The sequence below is a fragment of the Talpa occidentalis genome, unplaced genomic scaffold, assembly GCF_014898055.3.
Source record: "Talpa occidentalis isolate TD23 unplaced genomic scaffold, MPIMG_talOcc4v2.1 talOcc4.7, whole genome shotgun sequence".
In the NCBI taxonomy this organism is placed as follows: Eukaryota; Metazoa; Chordata; class Mammalia; order Eulipotyphla; family Talpidae; genus Talpa; species Talpa occidentalis.
The window spans coordinates 70,662,245-70,686,701 of record NW_023605083.1 but is presented as its reverse complement, the minus strand read 5'-3'; the positions used below and the strand labels follow the sequence as shown (position 1 = coordinate 70,686,701).

General features: G+C 40.2%; 3 protein-coding genes and 1 non-coding gene across 6 annotated transcripts in view; 2 read left to right on the top strand and 2 right to left on the bottom strand.

The window, feature by feature from the left end:
- Positions 1–15,558, bottom strand: part of LOC119232728 (protein CutA homolog) — a 41,135-nt gene extending 25,577 nt beyond the window's left edge. Inside the window, exon 1 of one of the 2 annotated variants that reach the window (XR_005122189.2) lies at positions 15,164–15,557. The gene's annotated coding sequence lies outside the window, so the exon portion shown is untranslated. Of the gene's footprint in view, positions 1–15,163 lie in introns of both variants that reach the window. The other variant, XM_054689758.1, reaches the window with a different exon arrangement.
- PSMD5 (proteasome 26S subunit, non-ATPase 5) lies at positions 57–18,401 on the top strand. The gene is made up of 10 exons (XM_037494929.2): positions 57–256; positions 4,339–4,483; positions 6,167–6,280; positions 6,714–6,842; positions 9,442–9,551; positions 11,597–11,739; positions 12,830–13,021; positions 14,777–14,886; positions 15,251–15,391; positions 17,635–18,401. Exons 1-10 carry the CDS (start codon positions 81–83, stop codon positions 17,890–17,892), a joined length of 1,518 nt encoding a protein of 505 aa, XP_037350826.1. The 5' UTR covers positions 57–80; the 3' UTR covers positions 17,893–18,401.
- LOC119233101 (U6 spliceosomal RNA) lies at positions 2,394–2,497 on the top strand. The gene has a single exon (XR_005122262.1). It is a non-coding gene; the product is annotated as a U6 spliceosomal RNA (small nuclear RNA).
- A 188-nt stretch (positions 18,402–18,589) lies between the features above and the next one.
- Positions 18,590–24,193, bottom strand: B3GALT9 (beta-1,3-galactosyltransferase 9). 2 transcript variants are annotated; one of them, XM_054689329.1, is made up of 3 exons: positions 23,915–24,193; positions 21,221–23,002; positions 18,590–20,016 (listed from the first exon to the last, which is right to left on the bottom strand). In XM_054689329.1, exons 2-3 carry the CDS (start codon positions 21,224–21,226, stop codon positions 18,913–18,915), a joined length of 1,110 nt encoding a protein of 369 aa, XP_054545304.1. In that variant the 5' UTR covers positions 21,227–23,002; positions 23,915–24,193; the 3' UTR covers positions 18,590–18,912. The 2 variants fall into 2 exon arrangements, with proteins under 2 accessions (XP_054545304.1, XP_037350124.1); XM_037494227.2 differs by lacking the exon at positions 21,221–23,002.
- Between the last annotated feature and the right edge of the window lie 264 nt (positions 24,194–24,457).

Here is a 24,457-nt window from a genome sequence, read left to right as displayed (position 1 = left end):
CTGCGCCCAGCAGATCTCGCGAGGCTTGGCGACGCGCTCCGAGAGCCGCCCGGCTCGCCGCCGGCCCCTGCGGGAGGGGCATGATGGCCGCGCAGGTGCTGGCTCTGCTGAGGGAGGTGTCGCGGCTGGAGGCGCCGCTGGAGGAGCTGCGTGCACTTCATTCCATGCTGCAGGCGGTGCCGCTCAGCGAGCTCCGCGAGCAAGCGCCGGAACTGCACCTGGGCCCGCTTTTCTCTCTCCTCAACGAGAACCATCGGTGAGAGGACCCTGCACAGCTTGACCGGGGAGAGAGAGACCCCTAAGTACGGAGGAGGGGCATGAATGAGTGAGGGGGTGGGGGGACAGTTCCCGTAGCAATGAAGGTAGATGGTAGCTGAAATGTCAGGGACGGGAGAAACCTGGGATGAGAGGCAGAAACCGGGTTCAAGTTCAGACTAGGTGGGCCCCTGGCCTTCGTCTAGCGCCCCGCCTTCATCATTAAAATTGGAATTTGAAGGGAAGCAAGGTTGCCCACCTACAGGGGGACTTCTCAGGCTTGTGCTGCTTCTTCATTTTTTCCTCTTAAGTAGGGGTCTTGTCCTGGTAATTTGGCCATCAGCATTTTAAATTCACATAATTTTGATCCTGTAATACCTGTTATAGGACTTAAAACAGACAGATGTGCTCCCACAACGTGTGCTGTATGTAGAGGAATAGTCATAACAGAAGGTGACAGCAAAAACCTGGAAGCAACCTAAATATCCGTGAAAAGGGGCTTCTAAATAAATTATGACACGTTGCTATGTAATACTCTGCAGTTGTTAGAAAACTTGTGAACAAGGAAAGACCTCAGATATATAATGAGTGAAAAAAAATTGTAGGAGTTTATAGTCCCATCACATGTCATATTGTGACAAAGGGTCACAATATACACACACACAAACACAGTCTGGTATAACAGTGGGAATGTCTGAAAGGCACAGCAGAAGCTTAATATGGCAATGGAACTGAAGAATAGTAGGATGGCATCGTTTACTTTTCATTGTATGCACATCTGTAGTGTCTGATTGGAAAACATTTTGGTTTTGAGATAGTGAAAGTGTTTGTCATCCAGAAATTAAAAGTGGCCTTTCTACTTGAAATGATGAATCACTGGATCAATATCGGATAACTTGGGAGCACATTCTTGGTTTCTATAATTTCTCCCTTTTTCATATGTACCCCCCATTCATTAAATACATAATAAAATAGGATCTGTCTATGAGCTATCTCTTTTTTGTGCACTTAATTCAGGCCCATTTAATTTTCTGCTTCCGGTAGTTGGTTGCATCAGTCTGACTTCTTGTTGCCTGGGAGCTTTTCTTCCTAGGGTTCCACCCATCTTGAGTAAATTTCTCCAGTCATCTGCTCAACCTTTTCCATGCTATCCCTTTGCCTTCAGTGTATAATCTGGCATTTGGACTCTTGGATATATTTCCGTTCTATGTTTCCTTCATTCCTACACAAATATGTCATTTGCCCCAGCTACCATGTGGCACCAGTTACTTTAGCTTGAGCAATGACTTGGCACTGTCTTACTTTTGTTCATGCTAGTCCTTCTAACTGAAATGCCCCCCCCCCTCCAAATTGTGCCCATCATTAAGGCCAAGTAAAGTGCCATTGCCCTCCAAGAAGTGCCATCCACTCCAGTTGTAAGTGACTGGTCCTCAGATTTCTTGAAGGAGATTATCATTGTTTTTGTTATTGATAGTTGAGACTATTGCCTTATAGCTCTCTATGTGTTTTTCCCCCTAGTTTGTAAATTGTTTGAAGGCAGGGCCCATGTTTTGTTCATCTGCTTCCTTCCTGTGCTACAGTATATAATACACTATATACCCGATAAAATATTAGACTCAAAGAATTTAGAAAGGCCATCTAGTCCAGCTACTATATGTAACAGAGGAAGAGACCTGCAAAGGTCAAAAACATAACCAAACACCAAAGATACAAAAGGAACTGAAACGAAGGGGAATTTGAAAAATAAGGTCCAAGGGAAAGATGATTTTTGGAAGGGGCAGTGCTCTAGAAAACAATTTTAATGGAAATTTAAAGACAGGATAATTCAGAGCTGGGGACATAGTAGATAATAATTGTACTTTGTAGAAATAGTTCTTCTCTGGATAATAGATTGTTAGTCTTCAGATGTATTATCATCATCCTTTTTAAACCACACAGGTTGCTATGGATTGGCGCAGGATATAGTCTAATAGCTATAAATCTAGAATCTTGACAGTTTTTGTGAGGGAAAGTAAGTCTTAAGAGTACAATGTGGATGTCAAACAAAGCTGACTAAGTTATTAACTTTTTGTCTTGGTACTAAAGGGCCACAGAAGACCTAAAATTTGTACACTATACGTTGCTTTTTTAAAATCAGAGTGTTTGCATCCACAGCACACACGCTAGAAGTGCAGTGATACAGAGATTAGCATGGCCCTTGTGCAAGGATGTAACGCAAATTCGTGAAGCGTCCCATAATTTTTGAGAAAAGATCTTCCTCCTCATGACTGAAAAGAGAAAAAAGCTTAGGCACTCCAAGTTAATTCTCAAAATAACTCCCTCCTTTCGAGACAAAAATGTCTTTCTGCTGAAGTAGCCCGGCCTCTGTTAGGGACTCTCCTTTCTTGGACTTTTTTGAGTGATCTTAGGCCCTGTCTTTGATCACAGCCATTACGTGCCTTTGAAATAAATAATTAGGCTGATGATCAAAAAGCTAGTGTTTGACATACCTCCTCAGCAATTTTGGCAGGTTGTTATACACTCACTTAGAAACCTGGAAGTAATTGCTATGTATTCTCAGCCTCTGGAATTCAATAAAACTAATCTAGAAAGAGAAAGAGAGAGAGAGAGAGAAAACAAAACAAAACACCAAACACTGCTAGGTATAACTTATCAAAAATAAACCATATATTTAAAAAAGTACAGTTTGACAAATTTTGACATATGTATGTACCCTGAAACTAGCACCATAATTAAGATAGGAAAGATATCTCTCACTCCCAGAAGTTTCCTCATACCCTTGATACTCCCATCTCAGCCAGGCACCCACTGATCTGCTTTCTATCACTATAGATGAATTTGCCGTTTTCAAAAAAAAAAAAAATTTACATAAATGGAGTCATGCAGTATGTATTCGTTGGTTTGGTTTCTTTCACTCAGCCTAATTATTTTAAAATGTATCCCTGTGGTGTGAATGAATACATCATTGCCCTTTGTTACTGAGCAGTAGACCACTGAATGGTTTTACCACAATTTGTTTATGAATTCACCTGTTGATAAAGTTTTGAAATTGTCTTCAGTTTGGATATGTTACAAAAAATACAGTTGGTATGTTACAAAAGAATACAGTTGTAAAATTATGTACAACTGTTTACATAGATATACTCTATCTTTTCTCTTTGAGTAAATACCTAGGAGTGGATTGGCTGGATCCTATAGTATATGTATATTTAACATTCTAAGAAATTGCCAAGTTGTTTTCCAAAACATTCCAAAATTATACCATTTTACATTCCCATCAGAGGTGTATGAGAATGAATTATAGGCCTAAATATATAAGCAAAACCTAAAACATCTAGAAGAAAATATAGGGACAAAATTTTGTGACTTTGGGTTAAACAGAGACTTATTTTTATCTCAACTTTTATTAATTTGCAATTCGTTTACATAATGATATAATTTCAGGAGGAAAGCTTCACATCTCAACATGTGCACATGAGTCTCAAGAGCTATTTTTGTTGTATTTTGCCTGTTTGTTTTTTTTGATTATATTCCACAAATATGTGAAACCTTTGCTAATTGTCTTTCACTTTCTGACATTTCTCTTAGCATAATCACCTCTAGTTCCATCTATATTATCCAAAAAGGCATCATTTCATCTTTTTTAATAGCTGAGTAATAGTCCATTGAGGAAAAATGTGTCATGACTTTTCTGACCACCCCATAGCTAATTTTCACCTTTCCATAAAACTTAACTCAAGTGTTACCCCTCTGGGACGTCTTCTGTGTTATTTTCTGAGCCCCCACTGCCTCTAGTCTTTATATAGCATTTACCTACCTGGATTATAGTTGCCTTTCTAATTTTCTGTATTTTCTTTTAGACAGAGATCCTTGAGGCTAGAGGATATCTCTGTCCTTCTTTGAGCCCCAGCAAAGACATGGTATATAAAAGATATTTAGTAAATCCTTAATAAATGCTAGAAGCTACTGTTTTGAAGGGAAGTCTGTATGTAGGAGAGCTCATTGAGTTAGACTTCAGATATTAGGTTGTTACTTCTTACCTGACAGGACATGAAGTAATGAGATCTATGGTTTTTCCTTTAGGGAACAGACCACTTTATGTGTATCCATTCTGGAAAGATTGCTCCAAGCTGTGGAACCAGTTCAAGTGGCCCGGAACCTCAGAGTTGACCTGCAGAGGGGACTGGCTCACCCCAATGATTCTGTTAAAATTCTCACTCTGTCCCAGGTATGAAGTTTTACTAGCTCCTAATAAGAAAACCAACATTTACTGACCATCTGTTTTGGACTAGGCTCCATGCTAGGTGCCAGAGACAGAGAGATAAAGGTGTATGTAACTAGCTCTACCCAGGAGGCTGCAAGCTCATGTAACAAGTCCACTAAGCACCATTTGAATGATTCATTCATTACATACATATAAGTTCCTGTTATATGCCAGGCATTGTGCCATATGCTGTTAGAGCTACCAAGATAAGTAAAACCTTTTTCTTCCCTTCAAGGAGCTCCTACTCTAGAGAAAAAGACTGCATTTTAGGCAGTAGAGGCATGAAGTACTGTTAAAAAGATCAGTAAACCAACCAATTAAGACAGTAATTCTTCCTCAGCATCTCTTCTGTAATGCAGGGTCAGTCTTGGTCTCTGATATTCAGGGGGTGCTCTAGTTTCATCCCAAATCACAGGATCCTGAGTTCAGTGTTTGTCTGGACTACTTTAGATCGTTCTCCTAGGAGTGAAACAGGGAACTTTCTCTGATGATTTCACTCATAAGCGAAATAAAGAGAAAACAAAGGAACTTAGAAAACTAAACCGAAACAAGCCTTAGAAATATGACTGCAGAATGAAGGAAGGAAGGAAGACTGGGGATGGGGGCAAAGGGGAGAGGGGACCGAGTGGCCTAGAGGAAAGGTGTCTGGGTGCTTTGATGGTGGGTGTGGTATATAGTGACATACATTTGAGGAGGTATCAACTTTTTTCTCCTAAGTCATGTACAGTGTTGTAAGCCAACATTACTTCAATAAAGGGAAAGAATATAGTGATAATAATAGTAATAGTGATGATAATAATAATAAAGATAGTAATTTATCATCCTGGTAGCCAAAATATCCTACTTTGGGGTAAAGAGCTTAGAATTATCTTGTTGAAATGTTAGGAGCTGAGCAGTTATCTAGTAGATACTCAATTACTGTTTTTCCTTTCTCCTCTAAAGTGTTTATTTAGCAAAGAGAAGGAAAGTATTATTTTTTGACTTTGTGCCAGTTAGTGTAGAAAGTGCTTTAGCTTTTAATGTCATTTAATCTTAACTATTCTGCAGTTAAGGATTGTATTCCTATTTTATAGATGAGAAATTAGGTTCAAGGAAGTTATTTAATTTGCCCAAGACTACCATAACTAGAAATTGATAGAACTAGGATTTGTATTAAACTCACTGAAGTGTCTCAACTTTTTACCCAGCATTCATTTTCTTTTTTTTTTTTTAAAGATTTATTTATTTATACAAGAACTGGGGTACTGGTCAGAGGCGCGGGAGAGTGAGAGAATTCACCAGAGACAGATTGGGGAACAGAACAGGCAGGTGGACCAAAGACACTGCTGAGGGGAGCAGTGGGCGAAGCAGGAGAGGTCTGCCACACTGTGTGGCTTTCTCCCTGGCCAGCCAGGAATTGAACCCGGGCTGCAGGGGCTGCGGACAGCTTAACAGTGCAGCGCGCAACCCTCTGCGCCACCGGGGAGGCCCCACACCATTCATTTTCTTTGCTTTCAAAGATAAGACTATGCCATAGATGTGTTTGGGTCATTTAAAATTTTAATGACTTGTGTTACAGCTCTAGTCAGTAGCTCCCAAAATGATTGGCCATTGTGTGCTCATGTGTTGCCCTATCTTGGATGAGCATTTGACTGTTTTTTCTTTTAGGTTGGAAGAATTGTTGAAAATTCTGATGCTGTTACTGAGATTCTAAATAATGCTGAATTACTAAAACAAATTGTTTATTGTATTGGTGGAGAGAATCTATCTGTTGCTAAAGCGGTGAGTCAGCTGGAACCACAGCTTAAATATACAGAGATCTTAATCTTCTAAAAGACCTTCTGGATTGAGAGGTGAAAGTTCAGATTGTATAGTTTTCTAATTGAGTTTGCAACCTTGTATAGATGGTATCAAATAAATAAGTGATCATCAAATAAATACTAGTGAACGCTTTCTATTTTCTAAAATACACATATCTAAATTATCCATCATGGGGCTTATGTTGGGTTGCTTGATAAGAAAAAAAGACTACTTTAGTTTTTTTTTTTTTGGAAATATTGTGTATTTTTTCCAAATATAAGTAATAATAGCTAAAACATAGTAAATGCTCATTGGGCAAGGTGCATTTCATTCCATACACTCATTTTCACATCAATCTTATGAAGTAGATATTAATATTTTGTATTTTTATGACTTAATTGATTTTTTTTATAAGGCCATTAAATCCCTGTCAAGAATATCACTAACCCAAGCTGGACTGGAGGCTTTATTTGATAGCAATCTGCTGGATGATTTGAAAAATGTAATGAAAACAAATGATGTTGTTCGCTACAGAGTGTATGAGGTAAGACAAAAGCACCCTTTCAGATGTCCACAGTTCAGAATGTAGTAAGGCTCATGTTGGAAGGCAGGATGGCTCATTTAACATGCATTTATTGAGCATATGTTTATGGAAGGCCCTATAGTAGGAACTGGGGATACAGGAGAGAACTCCCCAGCCTAGTGTGTGAGATACTCATTTAAGAAAAAAATATTTATAGAGCACTATGTAAATATACTATAATAAGAGGAAAAATACTGAAACTGGGCTTTGAAAATATTACAGTAGTAATGAGGAAATAAAATATCTCTAATTTGCCCCAGTTTTATACTGAGCACCATGCGCAATCCTTGCAAGTGCTGTTTGCAATTCTAAACCCTACACATTATCATCTTTAACTTGACTGTTAATGGAGTAATCACTCAACACCACACAGTTAATAGGCCTCATATTCAAAATGGAACCCTCCACAGCCTGATTGCCTCTTCAGAACACTTTGTTATTTTGCATGTCTTCATACCCACCATCCTGACTTTACTTTTTTTTTTTTTTTTTTTTTTTTTTAGTATAAGAGCTGGGGTACAGGCCAGAAGTGCGGGAGGGTGAGAGGATTCACCAGAGACAGGGGAGCAGCGGGTGAGACAGGAGAGGCCTGCGTGCCATATGGGAATCTCCCTGGCCGGCTGGGAATCGAACCAGCGCTGCAGAGGCTGCAGACAACCTCACAGCACTGTGCTCAACCCGCTGTGCCACCAGGGAGGCCCATCCTGACTTTCCTTCTACCTTTCTGTTTTTTCCTCAGTCTTCTGGCTCATTATCTTCCAATAAACTTTTATTAGAGTTCATGGAGGTGTCATCTATGTTCATTCCTAGGCAGTTTTATTCATCTTATGATTTCAGTTTTCCCCTAATTGATATTGATTCCATAAACCTCCATCCTGAAATCAGACCTTCTGAAATCAAACTTTCATGTCCAACTTTTTATTTGCACTCTCCCCCTCAGACATCTCTAGGCCTCTCACACCCACATTCAAACCAAATTCCAGGTAGTCTACCCATCCCAGACCTCCAGGTAAAAACACCAGCAGCAGACTGACTCTCACAGTCTGTGAGAGGGATTAGACCTTGAGCTCATGTTCTCTGAGGTTTTGTTCTCCATGCCACATATCCATTCAGTCATCAGGTTGTTTTAATTTTTTCCTAAATTCATACATTTTTCTTCCTTTGTACAGCCAGGCTATATGAAGGCTGCCAGTATCTCTTACCTGCAGTACTGTATTTGCAGACTAAACTGTCTTAACAATTTTTGTCAGCACTAGTCTTATTTTCACATGCAGTCAAAACGATCTTTTAAAAACCCAGCAGTGGGGGGCCTCCCCTGGTGGCGCAGCAGTTGAGCGCTGGGCTGCGAAGCTGCCCGCAGCCTCTGCAGCGCCTTCCCCGTCACCGGCGAGGGTCCCACATGGCGCACAGACCTCTCTTGCCGTGCCCGCTGCTCCCCTCAGCAGTGTATTTCGTCAGTCTGCCTGTTCTGTTCCCCGCTCTGGCTCTGGTGAATTCTCTCACCCTCCTGCGCTTCTGACTGTACCCAGTGCTTGAATAAATAAATAAATTTAAAATATAAAATAAAATTAAAACCCAGCGGTAAGGAGCCTCCCTGGTGGCGCAAGGGGTTAAGACGCAACCTGTGAAAGCTGTCCGCAGCCACTGCAGCACGAATTCAATCCCCCAGCCGACCAGGGAGCAGCCCACATGGTGCAGCAGACCTCTGCTGACTCAACCACTGCTCCCTTCAGAAGCGTACTTGGTCAATCTGCCTGTTTTGTTCCCCACTCTGTCTCTGGTGAATTCTCTCACCCCCCACACTTCTGGCCCATACCCCAGCTCTTGTATGCATAAATAAATAAATAAATCTTTAAAAAAAAAAACCAAACAAACACAGCATTGTATCTGTCATTTCTCTACATCAGTACTCTCCTATATCTCTTTTGTAAGCTCACAGCGCATATTTGTTGAATGAGTTAAGTGAATGACTATCTGGCAGAATGCATAAATGAATAAATGATTTTTGCAATCTGTTTGTTGTTGATTTAGGCTTTTGTATCCTAATTGATGATTTTTTTAAATAAAGTGCATGGGTCTCCCCGGTGGCGCAGCAGGTTGAGCGCAGCACTCTGAAACTGTCCACAGCTTCTGCAGCGTGGGTTCGATTCCTGACCAGCCAGGGAGATACCAACACGGCGTGGCAGACCTCTCCTGTCTCGCCCACTGCTCCCTTCAGCAGTGTCTTCGGTCTTTCTGCCTGTTCTGTTCCCCACTCTGTCTCTGGTGAATCCTCTCGACTTCCCGCGCTTCTGGCCTGTACCCCAGCTCTTGTATAAAATAAATATTTTTTTAAAAATAAATAAAGTGCAGCTGTACCTATATACTATAGTGTTTCTATGTCAAAGTATTTTCTTGTGTGTTCAATAGAGTTTTCCTATGTGTGGAGAGAAATAATGGATTTCAAATATTCAGTTATAGAAAACACCTACTCCTGCATTTAACTTAAAAAGTGAGATCTCACAGGTTTGGGAGTGTTTTGACCTTTCTGTTTTTTTTTTTTTTTTTTCTGTTCATTCAGCTAATTGTGGAGATTTCTTCTGTGTCACCAGAATCTTTAAACTACTGTACTACCAGTGGACTGGTAACCCAGCTCCTCAAGGAACTGACTGGTGAGGATGTATTGGTCAGGTATGTGGGCTGAGAGATTTCTTCAAATGCAGTATACTCTTTTGGAGGGCAAGGAAATAGCCTTAATGTGATCTTGCCCATTATAACCTTTGCCCAGGTTGCAATATTTGTCCTGAAAAGGATCTTTTAGAACATAGCTTAAGTTGGGCCTCCCCTGGTGGCGCAGCTGTTGCAGCCTCTGCAGTGCCGGTTCCATCCCTGGCCGCCGGGGACGGTCCCACATGGCTTGTGGACCTCTCCTGCTGCACCTACTGCTCCCCTCAGCAGTGCACTTTGGTCCTTCTGCCTGTTCTGCTCCCCGCTCTGGCTCTGGTGAATTCTCTCACCCTCCCGCACTTCTGACTGTACCCAGTGCTTGTATAAATAAATAAATCTTAAAAAAAAAAAGAACATAGCTTAAGTTACACTGTGACGACACTCTGGAGCTTAGCAAAGCTTCATTTAACTATTCAGCTGCTGTTGATGAATTCTGTTCCCTGTCCTTAGGCATGTGTGCTTTCAAAAAGTTGCATCATGATAATTGCCGTTTTGTTTTATTCAACATGTTATACACATTTTTGGCTTTATTAAATGATAGTGCTATGGCATGATAGTGAAAACGTGGGCTTTTGAAACTAAGTAAGATGTAGACTTATGTGCATCTCTGCTACCTATTAGCTCTTGGACCTTCAACAAATTATTATAAACTTTCTGCACCTCAGTTTCCTCATCTCTCAAGTAGAACAATAACAACTGTAAAAAAAATATTTTGAGGATTAAGTGAATTGGCTGTAGAGACCAATACAATGACTGACATAGGTCCTCAAAGAAAAATTAGTCCTTGTCTCCTTGCCTGTACTCCCTAAATCCCCTTTAATATCTTTAGTTACCTAGTTATTGTCTTTATATGGACAAATTTTTGTTTTCAGAAAATCACTTGATTTTCTGACTTCCTCTGTTCTTTTAATGTGACTGAATTTGTTAAATTCATATGCTGTCACCAGTACATTTGCTTAAAGCATTTGTGTTACACTGTTTCAAAGCATTCTTAAAAAGGATATTAATTTTGTTAATTTTTTAGCTGTATATAAAATTTTGTGACATGGAAAAAATCCTTCAAATAGTTAAAATACCTTAGAATAAACTATGAAAACACCTTTTTCAGTTATTTGGGGAAATTTGATCATGATTTGGTATTAAATGATACTGAAGAATTATTAATGTTAATATGTGGTAATGGCATAATTGTGAAACTAAATTAAACATTAATGTGTTTTGGAGCTGCATACTGAAGTATGCAAAGGTAAATGTCAGAATAACTAGAATTTGGGGCCTCCCCGGTGGCGCAACGGTTGAGCACTGGGCTGCGAAGCTGCCCGCAGCCTCTGCAGCACTGGTTCGATCCCCGGCCGCCCAGCAAGGGTCCCACATGGCGCGCAGACCTCTCCTGCTGCACCCACTACTCCCCTCAGCAGTGTACTTCGGTCCTTCTGCCTGTTCTGCTCCCCGCTCTGGCTCTGGTGAATTCTCTCACCCTCCCGTGCTTCTGTGTGTACCCAGTGCTAATATAAATAAATAAATAAATCTTTTTTTAAAAAATCATTATAATCTTGAGCAAGTAATATTTTTTAAAAAAAATAAAAATAACTAGAATTTGTTTTAAAATAATTCAGCAAAAAATGAAGAGAAAAGGAGATGAAATAAGTAAAGCAAAATCTTAACTATGCAGTCAGGTATGTGGGGCTTGCTGTATTTTGTCTTTTGTATTTGTTTGACATTTCAAAATAAAATAAAAGTTTAAAAAAAATCTTTTAGGAAGCAGCTGTGTCATAGTGGAAACAATAATGGGTCTCAGGTCAGAAGGTCAGGACTTATATTTGTAGTCTGCCTTGCGTAATAATGTGATTATGGACAAGTCTGTAATTTTTTCCTCCTTGTGTCCTTGTCTAAAAAATAGAACTAAGGTTGTTGACTTTTCAAATTTTGTGGGAAAAATGAAATAAGATAACCTGTATGAAAGCACTTTTTAAACTGTGTTAGTCATATGTAAAATCTTGACATTTCAGAGCCACCTGTATAGAAATGGTGACGTCACTGGCGCATACTCATCATGGACGACAGTACCTAGCTCAGGAAGGAGTAATTGATCAAATTTCCAATATAATTGTTGGGGCAGATTCAGACCCTTTCTCTAGCTTCTATTTGCCAGGTAAGACTCATTGTTTCCTGTGGAAATAATGGTGCTTGTTTTGTTTCTGAGTTGTCTTTGAAAGGGTAAGTCTGGGGTTGTTTTCTTTACAGCTTTTTTAGATGATATGCCATAGCCTTTTATTGGGCCCCAGGAGCTATTCTTTCTGATTTTCTGGAGATAATGCTGTTTAGAGCATTAGGACATTTCTTTTAAACCTCAGCCTAGAGAAACAAATAAAAATACCAGTATAGGGCTTCCCCTGGTGGCGCAGCGGTTGAGCGCTGGGTTGCGAAGCTGCCCGTAGCCTCTGTGGCGCTGGTTCAATCCCCGGCTGCTCCCCGGCCACCGGAGGAGGGTCCCACATGGCGCGCAGACCTCTCCTGCCGCCCGCTGCTCCCCTCAGCAGTGTACTTCGGTCCTTCTGCCTGTTCTTCTCCCCGCTCTGGCTCTGGTGAATTCTCTCACCCTCCCGCGCTTCTGACTGTACCCAGTGCTTGTATAAATAAATAAATAAATAAATCTTTAAAAAAAAAAAAAAAAAAATACCAGTATATTTCATAGATTCATCAAGTCTCTTTATCTAATATAGGGCTTACTTCAATTTTTCTTCAACAGTTCCAGAAATTAGAGATTTATCCCTTCCCTAGGTAACTTAGCATAGTTCGTTGGTCAATGTCTCTGTTAAAAAATTTCTTCCTAGCAGCTCTCCTGTCCACCTGTTACTACGCAGGAGCCTCTCTTTTTCTTTCTCCTTTTCCTAATAAACCCATCCTTTTAAAATTTAAAAAAAAAAAAAAATTCTTCCTAATCTGACTTCAGACTTGCCTTTCTATAATTTATATCTACTGATCCTTCGTCCTTCCTCTTGTGTATAACAATGCTTCAGTATTTGGACCCAGCTCCATTGACATCCTGGGGTTCCTGTCCTTTCACATTAACGCATTGTAGGCCCCTCAGTGTCTGCTCATGGTCTGTCTGATTCCAAGGCAACACAGTACAACTTTTCTCCTCTTTCTCATATGCAATATACTACTGCTGTCCTATGAAAACTTAAGGCCTACAATTTGCTATCTTCCTCGATTAAGATCTTTTTTTTGTAAATCTTTAGGATTTGTGAAGTTTTTTGGAAACCTGGCTATCATGGATAGTCCTCAACAGATCTGTGAGCGTTATCCTGTCTTTGTGGAAAAAGTCTTCGAAATGACAGAAAGTCAGGACCCCACCATGATTGGCGTAGCAGTAGACACAATTGGAATCCTGGGGTCCAATGTTGAAGGAAAACAGGTTTTACAGAAAACAGGTCAGTGTGACTTGTTTTGACTTTATTTTTGGTTATCTTAATTTTTGATAAGGATGCAATATGTACGTTCATTTATTGGTACATTAAATGCCTTGTAGAAACTACTTTCAAAGATAGTATTTTTGCCATGACTTTGAACTCATCCTTGAAAAGCCTCATAATCATTATTGATTTGTTTTTACATGGCTGGACAAAGCACTGTTTCCCCTCTATGTCTTCCTTGAATACTATTCATGGCCCAAAGACATGGGCTGGAGTCCGAAAAACCTGGATTTCTGTGTCCCAGTTCTAACACTGTTGTGGTTTTTTGAACTTCATTTATTCACTTCACTACCCTAGGACTCATTTTCCTCTTTTATGAAAAGGGTGTTCATAACATTACTTCTCAGGTTACTGTGAATATGTAATGAAAAGGCACATTTGTTTTATATTTATAATACTAAGGAAGGAAAAGGAAAATTTGTTAAGAGGATTTTATGTTAAGAACGAGCATTTATGATACTTCCATGAGGATCTTGAAAACACTAAATAATTCTATGCAAAAAATAACATACAATACTGTTAAATCCCTGCTGAAGCATATGCTGAAGATTAATACATTGTGTATCACAGCTGGTGTCCTTGTTATATGTACTCTCTGAGTGCTTTTAGCTATGACACATAATCCTTTTTTAGTCCTGCAGAGAACATATTGTTATTATTCTTTTTATTCAGATAGGTAGGTTCAGAGAAGTTAAAACAATTTTCTAAGATCATAAAGACTGAGGGGCAGCTGCTACTCAAATCCAGCCAGGGTCTTTGATTCCAAATCCTCTACCGTTCACCTTATGTATGCTATACTGCATATGAAGGTATATTTTAGGCCCGTCACTTCATCTCTGTATACATGTTTTATTTTTCTGTTGGTTTACGTTGGAAGGGGTCATACCATATGAATGCATACTTTTAAAATTCTCATGGTTTACTTCATACCCATTAGGATGACTATGTAAAAAAAAATATGTTTTGACAAGGATGTGGAGAAATTGAAATCCTGTGCACATCTGGTAGGAATGTAAAACGGTGCAGCCACTGGAAATAGTATGGTGATTCCTCAAAAAAATTACACTATATCTTTCAGCAATACTGCATCCATGTTTATATTCAAAATATCCTTATTCCTGTTCTCCCTCTTGCATATAACAATGCGTTAGTATTTGGACCAGTTCCATTGATATTCTGGGGTTTCTATTCTGTCAAGGTTGTTCAACTATTTCCTTATGAGATACAAAAAGAATTAAAAGTACCCACAGATATTTGTATACCAGTGTTCATAACAGCATTATTTACAGTAGCCTAGAAGGATAGAAACAACCCAGATGTTCTCTGACAGCTAAGCAGCTGATCAAAACATGGTATATACATACAATGGAATGTTATTTAACCTTCAACAAAAAGGAAATTCTCATTCATGGCTACAGCATGGAGGAATCTTGAAGACATAATCCTAAGTGAAATAAACCAGGCACAAAAGGGCAAATATTGTGTGATTCCACATATAATAGGAGGTACTAGTCTGGGAATAGGGAATTAGTATTTATTAAATATAGACTTTAAGTTTTAGATGAAGTAGTTTTGGAGATGATTAATGATGATGGTTATAAAACAATGTGAATGTACTAAATGCCACTGAGCTGGATGTTTTAACATGGTCAACATGGTAAATTTTATGTTATGTATTTTGCCACAATAAAAAATTCCCATTATCCTTCAAAGGAACTCGCTTTGAACACTTGCTCATGAAAATAGGATATCAAGCAAAGAATGCCTCCACAGAGCTCAAGATTAGGTGTTTGGATGCAGTTTCATCTCTTCTTTATTTATCAGTAAGTAGATTGGGAAATTAATGAAAAACAGTGGGGCTGTGTTTGGAACAATAAATCCATCTGCATCAACATAATACTGAGCCATCTTTCTCAAGTTCTTAGTAAATGAAGATAACCCTCATTATATAACTAATGCCATTTTAAAGTGGAATCAGAGCATCAGAGCGGAATCAGAACTGAGAGAACCCTAGAGATTGCTTAATCAACACCAACAAAAGAACCAAAACAGAACTGGGAAAGTTAGGGCTAGCTTTGGAGAAGAGTGCTCCAGACTTACCAGAGATCACACAGCAAAATAGTGACAGAGGACCATCAGAACCCAGGTGTCCTGACTTCTAAATAGCTTTCCTTTTCTGTCCTGTAGCCTGAGCAGCAGACTGATGACCTCCTGCGGATGACAGAATCCTGGTTTTCTTCCTTATCTCGGGACCCACTGGAACTTTTCCGTGGCATCAGTAATCAGCCCTTCCCTGAACTACATTGTGCTGCCTTAAAAGTGTTCACGGTAGGCATCTTTTCCAGGTCCTTCTGGACTATGCTACTTCAACACATGAGTGCCTACAATGAGCTGGCCTCTATGCCATGCCCTGGGAGCCACAAGTGCGTAGTACAGTTTCTGCCCTCTGCTCCCCTATAGACTAATGAGTGAGACACAGGTGTAAGCAGATGGTTTCCATAAAAAGTCTTAGGTGTGGCTGAGGTTTGAACTCTATGGCATCACAGAATTCCAGATTCCTTCTTTGCCATCAAGCTAGCCCTCTGTTGACTAAGTCCTGGTCTTCTTCCTGAACCTTATTTCCTGTCATTGCGCTCCTGACACTTATTACTCTAGTGACACCAGCCGTTTTTGGCTTCTACATCAATGATCTCATTATTACTTTATTTGTTTCCATTCTTCTACCTTATGCTCCACTTAGTTGGCCACAGTTGTAGACGTAATTTCTGATTTACCTATTGGGATGGTTGTCTTTATTTCAGCCCACCCTTCATCCTCAGCTGTTAACAAGGCTGATGTGTGTCAAACTTCAGAGATCTCATTAAGATGTAGATTTTTATTTCTGGGATGGTGCCTGAGATCCTGAATTTCTAATAAACTCTCAAATGATGCAGTGGTGCTCCTGGTATGCAGAATATACTTTGGGAGAAAGAGACTAGGTTATAAACTTGTTTCTTGTTCTTCATTAAAATGTAGCTCTAAAAAAAAAAAAAAGTAGCACTGAAGTTTTAACAAACAATATGAAAGTTGCTTTTTCATTTTTTTTTTAATTTTTTTTAAAAGATTTATTTATTTATTTATACAAGCACTATGTACAATCAGAAGCGTGGGAGGGTGAACGAATTCACCAGAGCCAGAGCAGGGAATAGAATAGGCAGAACTACAAAATACACTGCTGAGGGGAGCAGTGGGCACAGCAGGAGAGGTCTGTCACACCATGTGGGACCCTCGCCGGTGGCCAGGGATCGAACCAGCGCTGCAGAGGCTGCGGGCAGCTTCACAGCCCAACGCTCAACTGCTGCACCACCAGGGGAGGCCCTGCTTTTTCATTATTTTAAAATTTGGAAAAGATTTGAGATTTGGAAAAGATTGAGACTTTTTAAATCATAAAAAGTCATACCTGTTGGGTTCATTTCCTTTTGGTATTAGTGCTAGTGTTCATATTTACCTATTTGTGGTGAAATATTTGAAAGATACAGTTGTGCTTTATTACCTCTGCCCAATCATGTACCGCTTCCTCCCTCTTTGGACGTAATCACTGTCATGAATTCAGGATTTACAAGTCCGTGCATGATTTTATACTTTTTTTTTTTTAAGATTTATTTATTTATATATACAAGAACTGGGGTACAGGCCAGAGGTGTGGGGGGGTGCTGTAAGAGGATTCACCAGCAACAGAGTGGGGAACAGAACAGGCAGATCTACTGAAATACACTGCTGAGGGGAGCAGTGGGCAAATCAGGAGAGGTCTTCTGCGCCATGTGGGTAGCTCTCTGGCCAGGGATCGAACTCATGCTGCAGTGGCTTCAGACTGCTTCATAGGTTGCGTGTGAACACCTAGTGCCACCAGGGAGGCCTGATTTTATACTTTTATTGCATATGTATACATCTTTAAATTGCACATCACAAATTGAAGTTTTACAAAATATTCTTAAACTTTGTAAATGGTATCATGCTGTTCATATTCTGCAATTTGTTTTTCTCTACACTTGTTTGTAGATTTATATATGCTAAAAGAGGTGAATAAAAAGCTACTAGCTTTTCACTATATAGCCACAGTGACTTGTTCTATAAATGAAGATTCAGATAGTATCTATTACAAATATTATGATGAACTTTCTTGAGACTATCTTGTGTAAATGTATGAGAGTTTCTTTAGGGTAGTCATTCCTTCTCATTTTTTTCTATTTTTCTACTGTTGTAATTCTGCCATGATTATAATTTGGGTCTATTTTTTTCATGTAACATATATTTATAAAAATTCCTCATGTTTATTTTTCATTATTATATACCATAATTAATTACTCATCCTCCCACTATTAGAATTTATATTGTACCTTTCAGTGATGGATACCTTTCTGTACAATGCTTTTTAATATTTAGGCTATTTTCCAAAAATAGATTCCTTTAAGGGAATTTAGACAAAAAAAAAAAAGTTTTGTAAGATCTATGTTGCTGAAGTTCTTTCTAAGGATTATGTAATCTAGCTAACAAACTTTACTTCTAAAAGATCTGTCTGTCTTCCATTTCAGGCCATTGCAAATCAGCCCTGGGCTCAGAAACTTATGTTTAACAGTCCAGGTTTTATAGAATATGTGATGGATCGGTCTGTGGAACGTGACAAAGCTTCAAAGGATGCCAAATATGAACTGGTGAAAGCACTTGCCAATTCCAACACAGTTGCAGAAATTTTTGGGAACCCAAATTATTTGAGACTCAGAACTTACCTGAGTGAAGGTCCTTACTACGTGAAACCTGTTTCCATGACAGCAGTGGAAGGAGCAGAATGATTTCTTCAATAACCTAGACCTTTTTGACCAAAACTTCTCCAAAGGTTTTGACTATCTGTATTTTACGAAACAGAAACTTCCTGCCCCAGAATTATGGAGTGTCTAATGTAATTTATCACCTACACTGGCCGTGTTTCTACATCAAAATACAATGTGGGAAGTGGGCAAAACTCAGTCATAATTGAATCAGATACTTTTCAGATTCCTTTGACTGCTTTAATCTTTGCAATGAGATAGAAATTTTATTCTCGGAATATTTTCAGGGACTTATTGTCTTCTTTAAAAATATGCATCATACAAAATGGAACCAAGTTGTTTCTGAATTATCTTTACCACTTTTCTTTTTCTTTTTGGTCCTTCTCCCGCTTTTGATTCTAATTTCAAAGTGTTAGATATACTCTCAGAAAAGCAAGTAATATGGAACTTAAAATTATGTTCCCTATCCTAAGAATAAGTTCTTTTGATTTTTTGTTACTATTATTCCTTCGAAAAACAATAAATTTTTAAAAAATGCTTCAAGTGTTCGTTGATGCTTTTTTCAACAAGTTCCTTTAGTTCTGAGTTTTCCTTTTATTCTGAGCATTCTCAGAAAGTCATTCACCACTGAGTCAGGACAGCTTCAGAGAATGTGAATTTTTTTTTTTAATTTACTAATTGCAAAAAGAAAGAAAACATAATTAAACTTAATGTTCTCTCTTCTGAATGAAAGGCTTTATTTTGAAAAGAATCATCCTAAACAAACTTAGGTTTCTTGAAACAAAATCTCAAATGATACAGTACACCAGAGCACTAAGAACGTTTTATAACTTGCCAAATAGGACCAAAGACTAAGAAAAACGACATAAAACACCAAAAAGTAGGCATGCTCTCTATAATAAGGTAGGAGGTAGTTTTAAAGAACACATTTAGAAGGCATTCCCAAAGGAGGTAGTTTTAAAGAACACACTTAGAAGGCATTCCCAAAGCGAACAGTGTGAGAATGGAGTGCCCTCGGACACTGGTCACGTTACCCAAGAAATCCTAATCACCAAAATACATGGCATTGTTTTTTATGATACCCATGTGAAAACGTTTAAAGCTGTCGAGGTATGTCAGAAGTTTGCAGGAAATGAGACCATAGTAAGTCTCAAACAGTGTACATTCTTTTCCATCATTAATTTCCTTCCATATCAGGGGCATTTCAGCATCTGTAATTACTAAGGACGTGAAAATGAACTTATAGCAACATCTGTTGTATCTGATATGCTTTTTCCCAGAAAACCTTGAGCTGTGGATGGGAACAAGGCCAATGGACTTGGCACAAATTCCTACAAACACGTCAGCAGGCACCGAAATGGGTACTTCTTTGGAAACCACATACATCATCCGAGCCACATCTTGGGACATTATAAAGGTCTCAGCACTGCAGTAATCTGGGTAGTACTTTTCTGGGTATTCACTAAAAGAGACAAATTCTTGGCTATTAGGATCTCTGTTGGGTGTTTCCTGATGGATAACCCTTCCTATGTAGATATCTTCAAGGTGTTCTTTTAGATTGAGAAGATAGTCAACCAAGCTTGGAAGATTGACAAACATCTCTTCATCAACCTTGAGAATGAACAGGGCATTAGGACAGAAAGTCACAGCCCACTGCATCATTGCGATGATCTTTAGGGTTTGGTTCTCAGCACTGTCCAAGAAGATTCCTTCAATTATATCATTATTCTTATGAGACTCTTGGTGTATCTCTTGCTGGGTGGTTACCAAAAAAGGCATTCCCAAAGCAAACAGTGTGAGAATGGAGTGCCCTCGGACACTGGTGACGTTACCCCAGGTTTTCCTGATGAGATCCCGTCTTGTTCCATTTCCTGGGCGACTGAAAATGAGAGAGAGCAAAAATACGTTCTTCCCTTTACACACATCTGACTGGTTCAGGATATAATATTTGGAAAGATTACTTCTTAGGGGCTCCATGTTCAGTTTTCTTGCTTTATCCTTAATTTCAAGAACTTTCATGTCTACATAAGGCAAAGCATGCAGAAAGTATTCTTCTACAAAATCAGCGCCAAAAAGCAAAGCATGAAATAGGATAACATTAAACAGAATGAAGCACCACTGATGAGTCCGAAGTCTGCAGAATATCATCTAAATAAGAAAAAAAAAAAAATGTTCATTCAAGGTTCATCTACATTCCAGTTTTTGCCCCCACTGAATGTGATACTACTACTTAGAGCACTTAGCAATATGGTATTTTAAATGTTTAGTTTTGTTACAGGTCTCCCACTAACTGTGGTCCCCTGGACAGCAGGCATCTCGTTTTCTCTTCTCCAGTGCTGTTGAGTGCAGTGCTTGACCCAAAGTGGCAAGTGAACAAAATGTTAGTTGGTGGTTTTCTTGCATGTATGGATGAAAGCCTACTTACTACATACAAGGCACTATGTTAGACTTGGGAAGCAAAGAGGAATCAGCCAGACATGGATATAAAGTAACAAGTGGCATGATTGTTATGGAAAATATAGGATGTCCTTTCTGGAACTGAGGACTTGGATCAGTTTCTTCTCTTATTTCAGACATCACGGGCTATTTTTCCATGAAGTGGTTGCTTTTCTTGGCCACTGCACAATGGCTACTAATAAACATTTACCCCCGTCTAGTAAAACTTTTGAACTGAATACTGAATTCTGTCTGTTTTGACAATGTCCCCTAGCCCATTTGATGAGGCTGTCAGTATGGGCAGATCCCTGCTATCTGTACAGCACCTGTTCAGAGATCTCAGTCAGACATGTGCCTCGCCTACTCCACCACACCAAAGGAGACAGAACCATTCCAACTGCGAGGCATAGGTAATATCAGAGGATAGCAGAGCCAGGTAATGTTAAAGGACTTACATCTCCATTCATTGGCTCTTCCATCAACAAAGCCTCCCATAAAAATAGTTCCTTTTATTGAGCATCGCCATGCACCAGGCACTGAACTAAACACTTTCCATGCCTAACTCATTTAGTCCTGGTAAAATCCCTTTCAAATAGGTTATCTTCAAAATTAAACTGAGCATTCCAGTAGTTTAATAATTTGTCCAAGATCACTCAGTGGGTAGTGGGGTAAGGATGGACATAAATTCAAATCTGCCCAATTCCAAAGCTCACTCTGAACCACTAGAGAATTTTGTCTTCCATCTTTTACTTTTCTGTGTCTACTGAATAGGAAAAAACAACAAAATAGATCTCTACAATTATAGTCTAAACTCCATCCTACTTTCTCAGTGCTGATGGTTTCATAGAAGAAAACTTCTGCCTCCTTAGTCTATTTTAGAGGCTATCAAATGCTTTGAAGATTATATGAAACTTACCTGCATGTTATCTGTGAGCAATTTCAGAGTGTTGGGAATTATTGAGTACGGATGCCAAATTATATCCAAATGTGTCTCAGAATCACTCCAGTCGAACAGCAATGGAAGTAAGCTATTTTGTGCTCAAGACTTTAAGGATAGGGTTTCTTTCAATCAACTGAGCTTTTGTCCCAGAATACCTGCTGGCTCCATAAGAGAGCAAGCATGCATCAGGTTACAGCCAGACTGAATCCACAACAAAGAATAGAAAAAGCAAACCTCTTCAAATGCCTCCACCTTGCTGAGTCCCTGGTGAAGTATATGCTGAAGTTGAAAATACAGTTCACCCACATCACCAGCAGACAGCATCATACCAGGAGAAATGCCAAACAGCTCAAGAGATTAAAAAGTTGCAGTCATGACAGCTCCCCGGAACATGCACATGCAAGAAGTGTACTAAACATCAAGAAATGCTTGTCATCCTTGGTAGGTGCATTTATTTTTCTTCCCCAGAAAGCATCATGTGAGGAGATCTGGTATATTTTTCATTGGGAAGGATTTTGAATTCCTAGTATAGTAATGTAAGGATTGACTAAATCAATTATCTGTCATTCAAACTAACTATCCCAGACAACTTTATCTTGAAATGGAAAATGTGTAGTCCATTTTAGTTTGCAGAAACTAAGCATTTGATGTTTGCATTTATCTGTTTCATATAGGTATAGGAATTCCCAAACATCATTTGTACCAGAGTTCCTTTTTTCCAGTTGCTAAATATGCACACCCAATTTCTATTTAATTTTTTTTTTTTGTAGAGGTAACCTTGATTTACAACATTGTATGATTTAGAATCCTCTACCATAGTCACTGTTTCCACCTCCCCACTTCCCACTCAGGTAGCTTCAATTCTACAGTTTTCTACAGATTTGTACGGTTTAGTTTTAGCTGATCCTTTCTCTGTATCCCACCATTTGATATTTCTCCTGATTTATATCATGTAACATAATTCCCTCCAGTTCTATCCATGTTGTCACAGAAGGCAAGAGTTTATCTTTTTTTTTTTTTAATAATTGAGCAGTATTCCACTGTATATATGTCCATCTTCCTAACCAACTCATCTGACTTAAGGAACTTAGTTTTTTTTCCAAAGGTTAGCTACTGTAAACAGTGCTGCAAAGAACATAGGTATGCATATGTCCCTTTGAATTAGTGTTTTTGTATTCTTCGGCTAGATTACTAAGGGGGGAATTACTGTGTTATATGGTTGATCTATTTTTAATATTTTGAGAAATCTCCATACTAGTTTCTATAGGGACTGAAACAGTCTACATTCCCACCAACAGTATACGAGGTTTCCTTCTACATCCTCTCCAACACTTGTTTCTGGTCTTTTTTGATACCGGTTATTTTCACAGGTGTGAGGCAATATTTCATTTGGTTTTGATTTGCATTTCCCTGATATTAAGTTATGATGAACATTTTTTCACGTGTCTGTTGGCCATCTGTAACTCTTCGTTGGAGAAGTCCAGCAAGTCAGCATTAAGAACATTTACAGGGCCTCCCAGGTGGCGCGGCAGTTGAGCGCTGGGTTGCGAAGCTGCCCGCAGCCTCTGCAGCGCCGGTTCGATCCCCGGCTGCTCCCCGGCCACCGTGTGAGGGTCCCACATGGCGCCCGCTGCTCCCCTCAGCAGTGTACCTCGGTCCTTCTGCCTGCTCTGCTCCCTGCTCTGGCTCTGGTGAATTTTCTCACCCTCCTGCGCTTCTGACTGTACCCAGTGCTTGTATAAATAAATAAAAATAAATCTAAAAAAAAAAAAAGAACATTTACATTTTTGTCATTCCCTGCAAGAGTCCACCTCATTTTCATCCATGTTTTTTTGCTGTATTTCACCTCCTATCCTCTCATCCTCCTCCTGTCCATCCCAAATGACTAGTTTGGCCCACTCTGGGCCCTCCATCTCCTGGTTTTCCTGAATTGACAACAGTACAGCTGGCACCTGTAGGGTCTATCCCACAGGCCTGTCATCTCCCATGGCCTGGTGTTAACCTGGCTCCTGAGGCAGCCCCAGACTGTCCCTCTGAAGCTCCTCCTCACTGAGGACCTAAATCTCCTTGGTTTCCTCTGTGCCTTTCTCACCTTGTCTTTTCAAATCCAAAGGCACCTCGGAACTGGGGGTGGTGTCTGGGGTTGCTGGGGACCTCTCCCTTTTGTTTGTGGCAGGTCTGTCTCCTGCAACCTGGGCTAAGGCTCATTCGGGCCTCGCACTCCCGCTGGGTATGGTTCCCCCGCCCCCCACCCCCCCCACTCAGGTCCCTGTAAATTTCATTTCCCTTTTTGGTGACCTAGTTGTTCTTTACACTGATCCTTTGCCTCTTCCATTTGATTGATGCACTGGCTCAGGTCATAGGAGAAGTTACTCTCCAGGTTGGTTTGGTTCTTCTGAAACTACTGTTTACCCTGTTGCAGCTTGCTGTATCTCTTCTGCAGGGCCTTTTACTGGTCTTCCAGGATTTTAAAGGGCTTCTCACCGGTGGTGATATTATTCATTAAAGCCGCCTTTTACTCCTGCCATAACCTGTTGAGTTGTCCATCTGAAAGTTGTGCCTGGACTGGATTGTGTCAAGCGAGTTCATGTTGCTTTTCCAGGTTGCCCTGGAACTCATTATTCTTCAGCTCCAGGGTTCGCCTTTCTGTGGCCATGCTGCGGACCTTACCTTACTGGCCATGTGACCCTTGTCTGGAGATCCAGGCTTGGGGAGCTCGGGATCCACTAGTTGAATGAAGCTCAAGAAGGTGAAACAGGACGCCAGGCAGGCGGCGCAAGGGGTCAGCTACCTTACGCCGTGACGCCCCTTTCACAACCCCATCATCTCAGAGACTGGGTTTCGAATCTGACTCTCGAAAAGCCGAGCCGTCCCGCAGAAGTTCAGAATTCCCTCCTACCGCGGCTCCCGCGGCCGCTGGGCCCTGGGAAGGTGGGGCCCCGTCGCTGCCCCCCGGGGGCCCTCGCCAGCTCCGCGCCTTGCGCCCCGCGCTTTGTTCAGCGCTTCGCCTCTCTGGCCTAGGCAGCGACGATCCTGCGATTGTGCAAGCCTCTTCTCTTCCCCCTCCTCGGTAAAGTGAGGACAGTAAGAGAAAGTCCTGCAGAGCTGAGGCAAGATCATACTGGAGGAGCGCCTTTATCCCACGCGCGCTGCGGCTGCCACCAAACTGAGGGCGCGAGCACCGCACTGGGCATGCGCCGCCGCGCGCGCTCC

What these genes read in the sequence shown, in the direction of transcription:
- PSMD5 (XM_037494929.2), top strand. Translation starts at nt 81, where the DNA reads ATGATGGCCGCGCAGGTGCTGGCTCTGCTGAGGGAGGTGTCGCGGCTG. An exon ending in GGTGAGGATGTATTGGTCAG is followed by an intron (nt 9,552 to 11,596) that starts GTATGTGGGCTG and finishes TTGACATTTCAG; the next exon opens with AGCCACCTGTATAGAAATGG. An exon ending in CATCTCTTCTTTATTTATCA is followed by an intron (nt 14,887 to 15,250) that starts GTAAGTAGATTG and finishes TCTGTCCTGTAG; the next exon opens with CCTGAGCAGCAGACTGATGA.